The sequence below is a fragment of the Cervus canadensis genome, chromosome 32, assembly GCF_019320065.1.
Source record: "Cervus canadensis isolate Bull #8, Minnesota chromosome 32, ASM1932006v1, whole genome shotgun sequence".
NCBI classification, from domain to species: domain Eukaryota; kingdom Metazoa; phylum Chordata; class Mammalia; order Artiodactyla; family Cervidae; genus Cervus; species Cervus canadensis.
The window spans coordinates 36,709,999-36,726,263 of NC_057417.1; the positions used below are offsets into that span (position 1 = coordinate 36,709,999).

The 16,265-nt window shown below is 48.8% G+C and overlaps 1 protein-coding gene across 1 annotated transcript in view; it reads left to right on the top strand.

Moving 5' to 3' along the window:
• The window catches only part of LOC122432734 (CREB binding protein), a 118,663-nt gene that overhangs the window by 46,788 nt on the left and 55,610 nt on the right, over positions 1-16,265 (top strand). Inside the window, exon 3 of the mRNA XM_043454782.1 lies at positions 7,856-8,032. Coding sequence (XP_043310717.1) covers positions 7,856-8,032 — 177 coding nt within the window. The remainder of the gene's footprint in view (positions 1-7,855; positions 8,033-16,265) is intronic.

Here is a 16,265-nt window from a genome sequence, read left to right on the forward strand (position 1 = left end):
GTTCTCCAGTTGCAGTTTATTGGTCTAAGGGGAGTCTTCAGCCTTGGGGAGCTGTGTGTTTCCCTGAATACTTTCAAAGCTGGAGGCGTCAGGAGAGTTGAGTTCAGCGAGGTGGTTTGTCCCGTGCTCAGGGTCTCCCACCCAGTTTTCTCACTCTGGGTGACCCTGCACAGCCAGGTGATGGCTTTGGCATTGTGATCCGGTGTGTGTTTCTCTTACTCTTTACTTGCCAGGATGAGGTACTGGAAGGATTCCAAGAGCAAGCGGGTGATAGCAGACAACTGAATACAGCCATGTCTTTCCATGAAAACTGCTTTTCTTGGCTTTCTCCCAACAATGTTAGGTTGCCAAGAGAAAATGCTTTTGGCTTTACAAATGATATGGCCAAACTCTGGGTTAGTCCTGGGGTTGTTTTGGTTTGTTTTTTGTTGTTTTGTTTCTTTGGTCATGAAAAGAGTGAATACTTCCGGCTCTTAAATTATTTGGCATATTTTTGCTCATGGCATACCAAATTGTGTTTTTACACAGTTTATATGAATTTGTGGTTTTATGTATATAGCAACGTGTGAAGAAAGATGCGAAAAGCTTCAGGTTAATAAACCTGTTAGGTTAGGTCGAAGCCACATCAAATGGAACATTCGTTGCTTTGTCGTGGCCAGCTTGTGAGTGGGCGTCACTTCAGTCTCTTTTTTGTGGGAATGTTCTTTCTTACTCAGTTCTTCTATGTTTTGATTTAAACTTCAACCCAGGAACCTTAGTGTAGGGTATTTTGACCATATATTGTTTCTGCTTAAAATATATTTTAAGTTCAAAGTGAACATTCTGACTTATTTTTTGCTGGCAAACAATCTAGAGTGAAAACTGAAAATTTTGTGATTTGCTAGAACAGTTAGAACACAGTTGTCTGTTAAAAGTATATCTACAACTACTAAATGCACAAGATTGTTTTTGTCACAAGTTTATTTCATGTTTCTCTGAAAATGTCTCATCAAATGCCAGTAATCCCAGCTGGCTTCTCCCTCTGATCCTGCGTGTTTGAACCACTCCTCACTGTCATGCATTCTCTGAAAAATGTTCATTTGTTTTATTGTTATTACCCTAAGTGTACTTATGAAGGAAACCGCGTCTGGTGTAAAATAAGTCCCCCCAAAGACAAGTTGTAACACACCAGCAGCACCTGCTATACATGTCAGTCACTCTCGTGCTTCATGCATGTGAACCCACTGAATTCTAACACGACCCTAAGTGGAGGCAGCACCTCCTCTTATCTCCATTTTGCAGGTGATAAAACTTGGGCACAGAGATGCGTAAGTAAATTATCCAAGATCACATGCCAGCAAGTGGCAGGGCCACCCTTAGACCAGGTAAATATCCCCGGCGTCCATAGACTTAACCAGTGTCTTACTGCTTCTCAGAGTGAAGTCTTGTTTGTGGCTGTGTTTCAGTAAAACGTTTGTTTTGTGTTTTCAGAAATAGGCGTTGGGCTGCTTTGGCCCTGGGGCCATGGTTGCTGACGCTTGGTCTTCGTGGACTGAGCCTGTCTCTGTCCAGCGGTGCCCAGTGCTCGAGGCTGGCGCTGGGAGTCCGGGTGGCTCAGCCCGAGCAGCGGGCGGGGCCTCAGGGCGGGGTGGACGAGCCTCCGGCGAGTTCGCCAGTGACTTGCTGTGTTCCTGAGCTTTCTGGGCCACCCTTTCCTCATCCACGAAGTGTAAGTTTTAACTCGATTCTCTCTGAGGTCTTCCAGCTGACATTCTGACCCGTCCTTTTGTCCCTACTAAACTTATCGCAGAAGGCTGTATTTTGTTTTCTTTTTCCTGACCAGCGTCAGTTACACACATACACACACACACACACACACACACACACGTGCACACGTGGTGCTTCCTCTGATCCTTCTGCTGTGTGGTGTGGTTTTAAGTGTGTATCAAGGTATGAGGAAGAATGCAGCTTTTGAAAAAACAACATGTTTAGTGGGCTCCTCAAAACCACATCAGACTCAGTATTGGCTGCCAGCTGACATGCTGGTGGGGCCATGAAGAGAAGCCTGTTCCTGGCTGTCCTGCCCCTCTCCTGTTACCGTTGTTCCTGATGCTCTCAGCTGGTCACCCAGTGTGTCCCCATCAAGCTGTTAGCTCCTAAATGGTTGTGATCTGATCCTTCCTGTGCGTGTGTGTTGCAGGAGGCCGTTTGGAGATGGAGACTGGGGAGAGTTGATTTGTGAGGGTGGTGGTTCTGTGGGTGGTTGATGTCCCTGGGCGGGAGTCTGCTCCTGGGAAAGGCCGTGTGTGGCAGTGGTGTGTGAAGTTGGGGGGAGGGGAGCTTGTCCTTCCGCAAGACTCGGGAAGCGGCCTTCCCCAGGGCAGGTGTCTTTATACTTTAGGGGATCTTAGGACCCCTTTTGAGAACTTAATAGTGGACCTTTTCTTTCAGAAACGCACATCACACAATGTGTACAAGCGCGGCCGCCCCAGCACCCCTCCCCGTGTCGACTGCCTGCGGGCCCCAACCTGCTCTCTCGTCCCTGGGGGGGGAGTTCGGGTGGCCAGTGGGAGGGGAGGCTGCACCGTGAGGCGGCCCTGCCTCAGGGAAAGAGTTTCTCCGTTCCCGTTCCCTCCAAAGGAGCAGGAACACTGGCTTGCTGCTGTGGACTCTGCTAGGGAGGAACTTGCGTGACCACGGTTCCTCCCCTCTCACGCCTGAGTGAGTTCTCTGGTGTTCAGTTACTACCTTACTTGATTCCCGGAGTGCGGGCGGCAGCAGAGATCGTCTCTGGGTTAGTGTAGTGTGTGGAGAGCATCTCCCTGCGCTCTGGGGGCTCACAGCTTGTGTTCTTATCAATAATGTTGGTAGTTGTCATATTCTGACACAAATAGAGGATGAAAATATTTGTTCCCACACTGAGGTCAGCAGAGGAGGCCGTTGGCAGCCAGAGGTGACGGTGGGCGCTGATAGACCAGGGTTGCAGAGCACCGGTGGGAGGCTCTGGGCTGGAGCCTGGCTCAGGCCTTGCACCAAAGCCAGGGGTTTGCTGGCCTAGGGCGTGCAAGCGCAGAGTCCTGTTACACAGCCGGGCTGGGCTGCCGTCTGTGCTGTCGGGGGGGCACAGAACTGTGTTCATCCTGTAAGACCAGCTTCAAGTGCATGCTCTCTTTGTGCTCAACTTCTCAGCACAGGCCAGTGGACTGGCAGCCTGTCTGTTGCAGCTGGTAGCTGAGATCCTCGTGGTGACTGTTTGAAAGACAGAAAGGAGCCTGTTCTGCCTCCTTGAGCGCCCCCTGTGCCCAGGGGTGACTCTCATCTGTGCCTGGCTGCGGTAACTGGGTCACAGGGCTTTGACCGAACCCCCCGCCCTCAGTGCTGATGTTGGGGGTCCTGTTATTCCGGGGTGGGCTGCAGATTGCAGGTCTCTCGGTGGTTCATTTATTCGGTTCTCTCCCCAAATACTAATCAAGTACCCACTATGTACTGGGGCCCATGGACACAGAGGAGACATAGATTCCAGGAAGGCAATAAGTTTCATCCTGGTTTTGTGCCAAAGACAGATTTAGTCTGGATTGTCATAAATATTATTATGACAAGTAATTGCACAGAGCCGTGTTCTGTTGTAAATCTTCACAGTGCTCTGCACCCTGCGTCTGTCAGAGTGGAGAGAGCACACTGTCTGCTCTGTCCTGCTTCTGGAGTGGCGGTCACTCACCTGTTGGCCCCGCAACTCAGAGCTTGAGCTGTTTCTGATTGGTGGACCAGGCGCCGTCACCAGAATCGGCTGCGGACACTGTCTCTGTTTCACATGATGCGTGTGCAGGCCGGCTTCCTCCTCTGGCCTCGTGCTATAGAGCCCTGCCATCTGGGGCGGGTGCAGGCTCCAGTTCTGACACTGCTGTTGGGGGCAGGTGTAGGGGGTTGTCTTCCCTGATACACATGGCTGTAGTTTATGTGTCTTTGTTCTCTCCGTGAAGTGATAAACAGCTAGGAAGTAGGTTCTCAAGTGATTGATAGATAAACTTGATCATAGGAATGCTTTTCATGGGAAAACTTGGTAGACTTATAAAGCAGTATTTAATTTAGATTTCATTCTGGGAGAAATTGTCTTTTTCCAGTACTTACTATAGTTAACTTTTCCTATTTTCTAAGATTCAACTTGAATTAAATGTTTAAAAGGGCTCTGGAAGAATAGAGTGAAAGGATATTTTAACATGTATGGGCTGTTGCTGAGTGAGGCAGAATATAAATACTTACTGTATAGGCTTTAATTTGTTCATGTATAAATTGCACCATTAACTGAACGGTTGCCTATTTCTGCTGTTCTGCTTTTTGAATTTTATTGAGAAGACTGTGTGCTGGTTTTAGAGCAGCCTTAACCTAAAATCTGATAAACTTCAGTTGAAAATAAAGCAAAGTTTACAAAGTTTACTAAGTTGCTATCAAGTAACTGTTTGGAAATTAAAAGAAATATGTAGATTTTATTAATTGGAGTTAGACAAACATCTTGATTTATACAGTTTCATCATGAGCATTGGTGCTAAAAAACCTGTGGTAACTAGACTGGGGAATGTTCAGTCTGATCAAAGGAGAGCAGATACAGACAGGAAATCAGAAATCTAGAAACCTCTGGACGTGACGTGGGCTGCTCAGAACTGCGGGCTAGGACTGGAGAGCAGCGTTCCAGTTCTCCCAGGCTCTGCCAGGAGACAGCTGGGGCCAGGGGGTCTACTTGGCCGAAGGCTGGGGGGACTGTTCTTGCCTGGCCTCTGTTAGCTCTGATGTTGAAGAGGGTCTGGCCTGGACCAGGGACCTGAGGTTGACCTTGGAGCCTGATCCCGTGGGTAGACAGGACTCACTTTGGCTCATCTTTTTGGAGTGTGGTGTCATGGACTGAGGGTGGGATTTTCCCCTATTTTTAAAGTGCATCATCTCTGTGAGCTGGCCATTCCTTACCTGAAATCTCTGATTGTTGACTTTACCTTGGTTCTTGCCCCATGAGGGTGGAACCCACATTGAGAGGTTTCCTTCACTATGGGATGGCCAAGAAGAAAAAGTGAGAACAAATTTCCTGATGAAATCTGTCTGAGTTCACAGCACTTTGGTGATTTGCCCCAGCGACTCACCGGGCAAGTAGTAGCCGACCGAGCAGACCACATACCACCAGGTGTTCACCCTGGCAGGGTGCGCGTGTGAGCACCGTCCAGATGTTTGCAGCGCCTTAGATGTTTTTAACAGGCCTGATGACCTTTGCACCGCACAGGTCCTTGGAAGCTCGTGGGCCTCCTGGTATTTACTTCTCACTCTGCACTGAAGGACCACCTGTCTTGGACAGTTGGCATCCGTGCAGGGACAGTTGCCTTTCTTTTCCCACGCCCCAGCTCCGTCTATTTTGGCTCATCAGTACTAGAAACTTCGAAAGGACATTGATTTTTCTTGTTAATCAGATTGGTGGTTACGAGACGCGAACTCCTTGACAGGCAGGAAAACTGCACTCAGTGTGGCCTGAACCAGGCTTGGCTTATTGCAGGCGCTCAGAAAACGCTGGCTGACTGTGAGCAGAGATTCATGGAGGGCGAATCGATACATGTCTCCGGACATATTTGGTCCTAAATAGAGAGATTTTAAATGAAATTTAGGAAATGGGAATTACAACTATTTTTTCCACAGATTCTTGGGGTTCTGAGAACAGTGCAATAAAACAGCAATTCAGACCTTCTGGCGGTCTAGTGGTTAAGAATCCACCTGCCAATGCAGGGGACGTGGATTCAATCCCTGGTCCGGGAAGATCCCACATGCCTCAGAGCAGCTTAGCCTGTGGGCCACAACTGCTGAGCCTGTGCTCCACAACAAGAGAAGCCGCTGCAATGAGAAGTCCCTCCCTGCAGCTCGAGAGTAGCCCCCACTCACCGCAACTGGAGGAGCCCTGTGAGCAGGGACAGACTAAGTGCAGCCCAAGTAAATGTTTTTTTAAAGCAGAAATTCTACAAGAAATAATCATTATGTAGAGTTTGTTTAGTGTAACACTTCCTGAAAATACAGGTTTTTGGCTCAGTTCTTAGTTTCAGATAACAACTGAAGGAACCTAGCTGAAAATCAGAAGTGTCCTTTATGTTAAAAAAAAGTTTGTTAAATCTTTCCTTGATTAAGTCATGTGAATTTAAAGTGGAATCTCCTTGTGGGCTTTGTAGAGAATTTGTTTTTACTTCAGTTTACTCAAGTTGACTTTGACTTTTAGTTGTTTAAATTCGTTTCAGTTTACTCAAAGCAAATAGGGCAAAAATGGTGGCTAGGATGTGTTTATGTTCGAAAAATGGAAGTATCAGCTGCGAGGCTGGAAACCACTAGTACCTATGAAAATGCCAGACAAAATCTTTTTGGTTACAGTTGTTTGGTTTTGTGTTTTTATGTGGATATTTCAGCAGAAAAGCCTCAATTGTGTTGAGCATCTATTTGTTTGCAACCTAGAATTTTAGAGCCGAAAGAAATAATGCAATTGTCTTGTGCAAGACGCTCATCTTTCAGGTGAGGGAAAGGAAGGAACCTAAGTTAGCCTGTGTGAATGGGCTGGTGCTACAGTCACCACGTGAGGCTGGTGGAGAGAACTGAGCTGTGATTTCTTGAATGGAAACTTTCCCCTAGGGAAAGGGGGTGGTCTTCTCTTCGGGAGACTCCTTCCTCCCCGTTGCTAAACCTCAGATGCACCAGGATCCCAGAATCGCAGAACAGGCAGTAGGCAGCAGATAGGTTGTTGCAGCTTCGTGAGAGAGCAGAGGCGGGCAGGTTAGAAAAGCCCGTCTCTCAGTAACGTGTCTCTGCTGCTGCTCCTCCAGGGGGGCAGCCGAACAGCAGGACCTCCCCGTGGGGACTCAGACGTGTGAAGGTTGGAGCTGAGAGGTCCTGGTTGTGGCCTCTTGACTGTAGGGGACCCCGGAGGGGGTTGCTGACTCCCTCCCTGAGGCATCGGTGGAATCCCTCCTTCCCATTCTTGGCTTTATCTACTATACAGATTATTTTATTTCACTGCCAGTGCAGGAGACACAGGTTTGACCCCTAGATCCGGAAGATCCCCTGGAGAAGGGAATGGCTACCCACTCCAGTATTCTTACCTGGGAAGCCCCATGGACAGAAGAGGCTGGTGCACTACAGTCCTTGGGATTGCAAAGAATTGGACATGGCCTAGCGACTAATAAGATTTTATCATGGAAAACTCCAAATAGGTACAGTATTAGAGGGGCTGGTATAACAACCCCCTGCACCTGTCTCTGGGTGAGTAGTCACCGGCATTCGTCCAGTCACTCTCCAGGAACACTACCCCTTGCTTCACAAGGTTATTTTAAAGCAAACCCCAGACATTGTATCATTTCTTTGTCAGTATTTCTACTGTGCATTTTGAACTGATGGAAACTTAAATCTGATTGAGGGAGGTGGTAGCTGAAAGAAACTACTTGCAGAGTAACTAAGGATTAAGCTGAAGGAGTGCCCCTTTGTCAGTGACTCGAATAGGTTTTGTTTTCCACGTGATCTTCTGACTGTCAGTGCCTCAGTCAGCATGGGGGTGCGGGTAGGGAGTCAGGCGTAGGGGTGAGGGTAGAAGAGCATGGGCTCTGGGGTGGTGTTTAGGAGGCGGGAACAGACCGGATGCTGGGAGCGGCTTTACTTGTCTTCTGTCTTTAGTCTGTAGCCGTTTGAGCAAGTTGCTCTGTTCATAATGCTGTGAACCCTGAGAATGCACCTTTAACTTATAATTGAAAGGAAGGTTCCAAAGGGAAATAATGACTTTTGCTTCAGTGGGTCACAGTGAACGTTTCTGAGACCCTTCCTTTTATAAGTGGTCATGTCAGGACGGCTGATGTTGCTCTTTCTGTTACAGATGGGAATGACTGGTAACACAAGTCCATTTGGACAACCCTTTAGTCAAACTGGAGGGCAGCAGATGGGAGCCCCTGGAGTGAACCCTCAGCTGCCAAGCAAGCAGAGCATGGTCAACAGCTTGCCTCCCTTCGCCGCAGACATCAAGAACGCTTCAGTCACCAATGTGCCAAACATGGTGAGTTGCCCTTGGTCTCAGAGCTATGGGTCTCCAATGGGTGCTTCGGTGTGTGGATTTTAATTGTGCTGACAGTGAAGATCTAAAGCTAGAAGTGTGTTGTGGGTGATAGGAAAATAACACGTATTTCCTGTGTGTGTGCTGTCTCCGTGAGTTTAATTTTCTGTGATGAGCTGCCCATAAGGGGCTAGTAAAGATGATTCAGCTAGTCCTCCTATGGTCCCTACCAGGAGGGAGGGAGTTCATGAGTCACTTTGACTTTCCTCCAGAGTCACCCTCTGATTCAGTAGGAGAGCTGAGAAAATGGGGGACATGGGCTTTTTTGGCTTTTTTACACTTCCTGTCTGTCAGAGGTTGAGGCTGTCAGTAGAAGCCCATCCATTATTGTCACAGTCAAGCGAAGGACATTTATCTCAGTGAACTGTGCCTTGTCTTGAGACGTGTGTGTCCTGTCTGACTTGACAGATGGCTTCACGTGTCTTCATTCTCCCTGAGATTTCCTACGTATAAAATAGAAACTGCCCTTGTAACTCTCAATTTCACTAACCCAGGGATCAGTGGGAAAACAGCTCCTTTGTGCCGCAAGATGGAATCGCTTGAGTCCCAGCCACTCACGGGAAGTGTGTTCTTCTGTCGGACCTCACTGTGCACACGTGGCCGCTGCGTCTCTGATGTGCCTTTGGTATGGGGTCAGGGCCTGGAGCAGTCACTCTCCTTTCCCCGGGCCAGCCTTGGGGCTGCCGGCCACGCAGCTCTGCGGAGCCATCTGGGCAGACTCAGAAGAAAGCTGGGGGTTATGTTAAAAAAAGATTGTTCTTTGTCTTCTGATTTTTTAAAAACTGTAATTTGAAGTATTTGTTGTGAAGACATCCCAGAGAATTCCTCTATCACTGTCATCCGCTTCCCTGGATCTTAGCATCTTTTGTAACTTGGGACATTTGCCAGAACTAAGTACTTACAGTACTTAGCAGTCTGGAGGTTGTTGGAAGCAGAAAGAGCTGGGTCTCTTCCTCTTTGTTTTTTTATAAAAATCAGGAAACGGGGTGATACCTCGGTGTCCTGGTCAGATTTGCTCTGTTTGCCACATTCTCATCTTAAAACAAGAGAGAGTAAGAGTGATGAGACTTGTCCTCAGGCTGCTCTGAGTGCTGACCACTTCTCCCTGTGGGCGTCTCTGACTGCCCTGGGTCTGCTTTCCTCCAGTGATTGTGTGTGGCCAGGATCGCTCTGTTCGCAGCCAGGCAGACCCAGAACTTATGGCAAAGCCCACTGCTGCTTCCACACCCCGCCCCCAACCCCCGGCCCTGCTCTCCCTGGCCTTGCCTCTCCCAGGCCTCAGTGGGGGGCAGTCGTGTGGACTTCAGCGCTGCTGATTGTCCCCTGGGTTTGCTCAGTGACCTGGAGCACATTTTGGCTTCGGGAGTAAAAGCATTTGCTTTTCATAGACATCCTGTGTTTTGTAGTCTGGGAAACCATGACCCAACGTTTCCCTCCCTTTTCTTCTTTAAAATTTTCTCCAGCCCCACTTTTTCACCCTCTGTCCTTCACGCACAGCCTAGTGGCAGAAACCCTGCCCTCCTCTGCAGCTCCCGGGACTGAATTCCTGGGACTGGTGCGCTGATCAAGGGCAGGGTCAGACCAGGCGGGAAAGAAGCTTCTCTCTCCACCTGCACCTGGCCTGGAGCTCTCTGGGCTGCGGAAGGGCTTCTCTGCTGGCACTTCGGGGGTCTCAGTTGCACAGGCCGTGCTGTGTGTTATGGATACGTAGCAGGGTCCCTGGCCTTCGCCACGCAGTGCTCCCAGCCCTCCTCCATTCCCTTTCTTTCCCTGCCTAACCCCCACCACCCCCCAGCCAGCCCCAGTTGAAGGCCCCTACCCTGGGGAATGGTTAGGGGAGGCAGTAATGATAAAATCTCATCCTTCTGTCTGTGAAGCTAACAAATGAGACCAGCTCTTCCCCGCTAGCCCACCCCCCCCCAACCTTGGCCCCCATCAGGACAGCATGGCGAACTGGGGCAGGGCCTTGATCTGTGCCAGCCTAGCCACCACTTTCCCACAGGGACCCAGGTGGACCTGGGAAGTGACGCACAGCCGTTGTCTCTGGAGTAGGGTCCTCAGACGTTCACCTGTGAGGCACCAGAGCTTCCCCAGCACGTACGCCTGAAGCCTCGGCCTTCACGCTGCTGGGCGTGCACAGGGGCTGGCGGGAACGTCAGAGGAGCAGGGCGTGAGGGCGCGTCACTTGCCTGGTGTCCAAGTGCTTTCTCATCGTGTGTTCTACCTTACTCTTTCACAGCCTCTTGAAAGACGTCATTCACCTCCCATTTTACAGATGAGGAGGCTGAGGGTGTGACTGAGTTCATTCAGGGCTGTGTAGCCTGTTTTCTGCAAGGCCCAGAACTCTTTCAGTGGTCTTGGCTGTCATGTTTTAGGGGCTCCGAGCTCTTTGGGGTGTTTATATCACTTATGTCAGTTCCTCAAACATATTTGGTGGTCTTCCTTGAACTTTCTAAATTGTATCTGGCCTGTTGGAGTTCAGAGATTGTTATCTACAGGAAGGAAGCAGTTACCAAAGACTTAGGTCTCTTTAGTTAAAAAAAAAAAAAGAAAAATTTGGAGCCTTGAATGTATTTGTGGTTTTTGTCATGCTTTGGAGAGCGACCTTGTAAAACCAAGCTAGGTTCCGTGTGCTGCCTGGGTGAGTGCAGGACTCTGACTCCAGCTCACCCGGTGCTCTCTGTGGAACCGTTTAGATATTCGGTCATTGGCCAAGGGGCTCGTGCCTGTCTCCTCTCCGTCACTGGAGGTGCACAGGAAGCTGGGGGTGCGGCCGGTCCTTTAGTTTGCCACTTTTGTTGAGCACCTTTTCTGAGCCCAGGTGTATCTGGAATGTGGGTGTGAGTGATGAAGAGCTCGCCTCCATGGAATTGCGGGGGTAGGAGGGCAGTGGTGGTGGTGGAAAACAAATAATCAAATACAGACTGCTCCAGCAGGTCTGAGTAGCGCACGGAGGTTGCAGTTGACATGGGGACCTCCTTAGATGAAACCAGCAGAGAGAGCTGCACGAAGAATGGGGTTTAAGGGCAAGTTCGGGAGGGTGGGCAGGAGCCACGGAGACCCCAGGGCTCTGGAAGAGCATGACTTGTATGGGAGCCAGCGAAAGTCCAGGGAGGGATGAGGGGAAAGTGGTGTGAGGTGGGCACTAGGGGCTCAGCTGGAGCTGTCTCAGGGAGGCTGTGGGTGGCAGCGGCCGCTGCAGCGGTCCAGGCTAGAGGCGACGGGGGCCTGGAGGTTACTGATCACAGTGGGGACAGGAGACCAGGCGAGATTTGCCGCTAGAGTAGGGTCACCGTGAGAGATGACTTGGTGGGTGGTGGGACCACTTACAGAGCTAGCAGAGCAGCGGGCTGGGAGAAGGTGACGAAGGAGAGGGTGCTCGTAATTCCAGCGTAGACCTGCTCCTCTTGAGATGCTTGTGAGACGTCCAGGTGAAGAGGCCAGGCAGATGGACGGACATGCAAGTAGGGCGGCCACTGTCCACGGGAGCTGGCGGTGTCACTGAAGGTGGGAGAGGAGACCGAGAGAGGATGAGGTGGTGAGTGAGGTGAGGGCCAAAGATCGCGCAGGTAGGTGTGTGGGGCAGTCAGGAAGCATGAGGGCTGTGGGGCCCGTAGTCACAGAAGCCCGAGGCTCGCCTTGCCCTGAGGTCTCCCTCTGGGCTGTGCTGCCGGGCGCCCGAGGGTGCAGAGCCCCCATTGCAGACGGAGTCCTTATTGGGGGTGTCCATATCCCCAGGACAGCATTCAGGAGCAAGTGCCGCATCTCCCTGAATTTTCACGTGGATTTCATTGCAGCTCTGTCTCCGGCCATTTTATTTGTAATTTCTTAACTTTCTACAGACTTTTTTAGTTCTTAGAGAGTTTTCACCATATTATTACACTGTATTTCATGATTCTAAGATGCACTCTCCCCCACCCCCCCACATTGTAGCATCTTTGAAACCAGGATGTGTTTTAGAAATAGTCAAGTTTTAGGTCTAATAAGACTCAGTATGTATGCTATTGTTTATAATTTGAATTAATAAGAGTGACAACTATTAAATGTATGTATTCACTGTCCAGTTTTCTAGGATAGTTCATGTGGATGTAAGAATTTCAAAATTATATAAATTTTACAGATGAAGAAGAATGATTTTGGTGGGGGCATAGGTTGGCTTGTCTTTCTGTAGCCTGGCTTCAAGGTCCACGTGGGCCGTCTCAGAGGAGAGCTTTGCCTGGGCGGAAGGGCGTTGTCTCAGGGCAGTCCTCTGGAAGCAGGGGCTGCCTGACCCCTCACTGACATTGCCCTTCTTGCCATCTTCACCTGAAAAGGTCATAACAGAGAGCATGGGAGTGTTAGCAGGAAGGGGTCGGAATTCGGGCATCAGCTGAAACCAGGTCGTCCACTGCGCCGTTTGCTGACCTTCATGATGGGTGTGGGGTTGTTTTGAAGGAGCCCCGTTTCAGGTGGGGCACCTCTGGGCTTATCTCACCTAAGAAGGTTTGGTGACCAGAGGGACCCCACCGTCAGTTTCTCTCTATAGAGTCTGCTGTGGGTGTCCCACTGTGGTCTTCCACAGGGTTATTTCTAACAGGAAGTTCCTGTGTGATGGGGTTTTTTGTTGTTTTGAGAAAAAGTAAAGACTGTATTATGGAGAATTTGCTATTCTGAAGTTGTAATGGAGGAGGGACTTCCCTGGTGGCCCAGTGGCTTGACTCTGTTCCCGCCTCAGGGGCCCCGGGTTCAGTCCCTGTCAGGGAACTGGATCCCACATGTGGCAACAAAGACTGAAGATTTCATGTGCCACAACTAAGATCTGGCACAACCAAATAAATTAATTGATTGATAACACATTATTGCTTGGGGGATTTTTACAGAAACTCACACCTGTGGTCAGCAGTTTGTTACATAAGTGAATACTGAAACATCTCTGGTCAGTAAGTTCAGGTAACAAAAACATCTCTGGTCAGTAAATTGTTAAAGTTGCTCACTAAAGGAAAGATAAGTAGCTCGTGGGAGTCGTGTTAGGATTCATTTTGTTCTTGTGTCAGAGAATTGGAACCTGAAGGCTCTGGACAGGTCCCCGGGCAGCTGCTGGTTCAGGTCTCTGAAGGCGGGGAGGGTGGCTGTGCAGGGCGCTCCGTGCCGAGGAGGGTCGGGCCGCAGTGACAGCTGGGGGCAGCGCCGCTGGCAGCTCGTGGTGACGCACCGTCAGCTCTGGCCCTTCCGGGGCAAGCTGTGTGCTTGGAGTTGGTTCTGTCTGCTTCTCAGTGAGGCAGTGGACCCACTGCATCAGGCTGGCCGCTGGGCCGCCCTGCGTCCTCCTGGTTCAGAATCTCTTAGAGGGAAGGGGGGGAATCTTTTTGTCTCTCACTGTTACTTGTGAGACTTTCGTTTTTTTCTTTCTCAGTTTTCCAGTGTGTGCCACCTACTTCCCTCTAAGACGTTTCAGGATAATTGCCAAGTAGATGGACTTGTTCTTCCTCTTGTGGTTGAACTACGCTCCTCCAGTGGTTCTGGTGTAGATTAGGCTTCCAGAGGCTCTGTCCCCTGCAGTGTCAGGAACCTGATGCCCAGATGCCCACTGGGGAGTGGCCTGCTTTGTTAGTCTTTGTGTCCACTTCAGCACTTCAGAAACCTTCACTGTTCTCCCTCCCGCTTTTTGTCTTCTTGTCTCATCATTTTCCGTCCTTCATATCCAGTTTCCAATCACTGAGGAATCAAGACTTAAACTGATTGAACTTCATGAACCCAAGCGTCTCTACCTGTTGTTGTCTTTGACTGGCTCATCCTAGTTTTAGCTGCCCTTTAAATGCTCATGTGGGTAAAGCATTGTCTGTAGTTCCTTGTACTTCACAAGCATGGATTTAAAATCACTGGCCCTCTGGTGTTTCCTTCCACCCTAGGACTAGGGAGAGAGCTTCCAGCACTCTTGTCCTTCACTGGAACGACAAGTGAGTAGTCTCGTCAGCTCTTCACTGTGAGAGCAGTTTCTGTAGAAAATCACTCTGTGGCTATGAATTATGCCTCAGTAATTGAACTGGAATACAAGGGACAGTGTTGGGAAGTAAGTGCTTGCCTCTCACTATTAGTCCTCCAAGTGTTCTTGTAATTTTAGGCATTTACCTTTCTTATTCTCATCGCCTCCACCTGTAACTTCGAGACGTCTGAGAAGATGAGTTTGTGGGCCTTTGAAGAATAACTTCTAATCTAAAATTCTTACCGGCACCTATATAAACCCTTTCTACTATATAAACTCATCCCCTTTTGTTTTGGCAATAAATATCAGCCTGGGAAACATAGTCTAAGCCCAAAATATGATGTGTTGCAAATATTTTAAAAAAAACGTAAATTGAGAAATATTTATAGTATTCTTTGATAGTAGGAACCAGCTGTATTGGTTGTACTGGTATTGGAAGTACTCAATCAGGATCATTTAACTGGGTTTCCCTGGTGGTCCAGTGGTTAGGAACCTGCCTGCCACTGCAGGGGACACAGGTTTGATCCCTGGTTTGGGAAGATACCACATGCCATGGAGCCACTGAGCCCCTGAGCCACAGCTGCTGAGCCTGCTCGCTTAGAGCCGTGACAGGAGAAGCCACTGCAGTGAGAAGCTCACACACTGCAGCTGGAGAGTAGCCCCAGCTCTCCACACTAGAGGAGGCCTACATGCAGCAACAAAGACCCAGTGGAGCTAAAAAAGTCATTTAACTTCTTTCCAAGACCAGTTTCCATTAACCATGTCTTCTCTAGAGTCTAATTATCATAGCCTTTTCTTCAGTGAAGCTTTCTAGGTAAAGCAACATGAATTATCTCCAGAGACATTCAGGTCTTTGACTCCATGTAAAGTGGAGACTTAGGAGGCAGGTTCTTCGTGTCTAAACAAGTTGTGCCCAGTACACACTAGTGTCAGAATTTCTGCCCGCCCGCTAGCAGCAAATACAGAGACTGTACCAGGCGTTCTGGGAAATGAAGTGACTGTTTTAGGAAGAACTCAGTAGACACCTTAAATGATTATACTTATATATAAAATTTTTTTAATTAAATAATTTTTTTTTTAAGAGGTAGAACTCAGTAGGCAGCACATTTAATGGGTCTGGAAGGAGACATTCCCAGCTACCAAAGATGTGAGTGCAGTGTCCTGTCTGAAGAGTCACAGTTGTCTTCGTGTGGCCCCAACTTCCCAAACTTCTTTTTACCTTTTCCACAATTATCTGAAATGGCACTTAGGCTCAAGCCACCAAAAGCTAATTTGTCTGTCAAATGATTAATTTGCCAAGTTATCAAAAACTTACTGTAATAAATGTTCTTGAAGAATATATTCATATAGATGTGTGGTCGAGAAGATAATTCCTTAAAACTTGTGTGTGCTGAGTTGATTCAGTCATGTCTGATTCTTTGCAGCCTTATGGACCTTAGCCCACCAAGCTTCTCTGTCCATGGGATTCCCAGGCAAGAATAGTAGACTGGGTTTCCTGTGCCCTCCCTCCTCCAGGGGATCTTCCCAACCCAAGGATCGAACCCACATCTCTTATGTCTACCTGCACTGGCAGGCAGATTCTTTACCCCTTGAGCCACCTGGGAAGCCAGTTGTTAAGTAGATGGGTAGTTCTCGTGGCCTGGTTGTACAGTAACGGGGCTGATGCTCCTAAGACCTCATGAGTCAGTTGAGACGTGTGGATCTGGTGGGCCTGTCCCCTTGGCTGTTGGAGTAGACCCAGCAGCTTTTACCCTCAGGGTCTCTTTGCACAGGTGTACCTGACCCCTCAGCCCCCGGGGCAGATCGACTCTCCAGGTGGGCAGGAGTGACGCTGGGTCGGGGTTGGGGGGGGGGGGTTCTGTCCAGTTGTCTGTCCTGTGCTCTCTCGTCCATGAGGTTTCTTTCTTGCCTTAGCCGTCTGTTTTCCAGTGTGAAATCAGTGTTTCTGATTTGGAAGATTGCTTAGAGATCATTCTGGTCCAACTTGATCATTTTTAGTTATTTCCTTATTGAATTTAAATCTTAAATTGTTAGGTAATCTTATTTTTTAAAAATCAACAGACACCAAACAAAATGAAGACACAAGAAGCATTATACTATCTAAATAACTGTTCTGTTTCTTACCAGTTGATCTTTATCATCTCAGGTGATTATCACTTCTTCCTGGTTTGATAGCTGAGTACATTTAATGAGCATTTTCTCTATTTTATGACT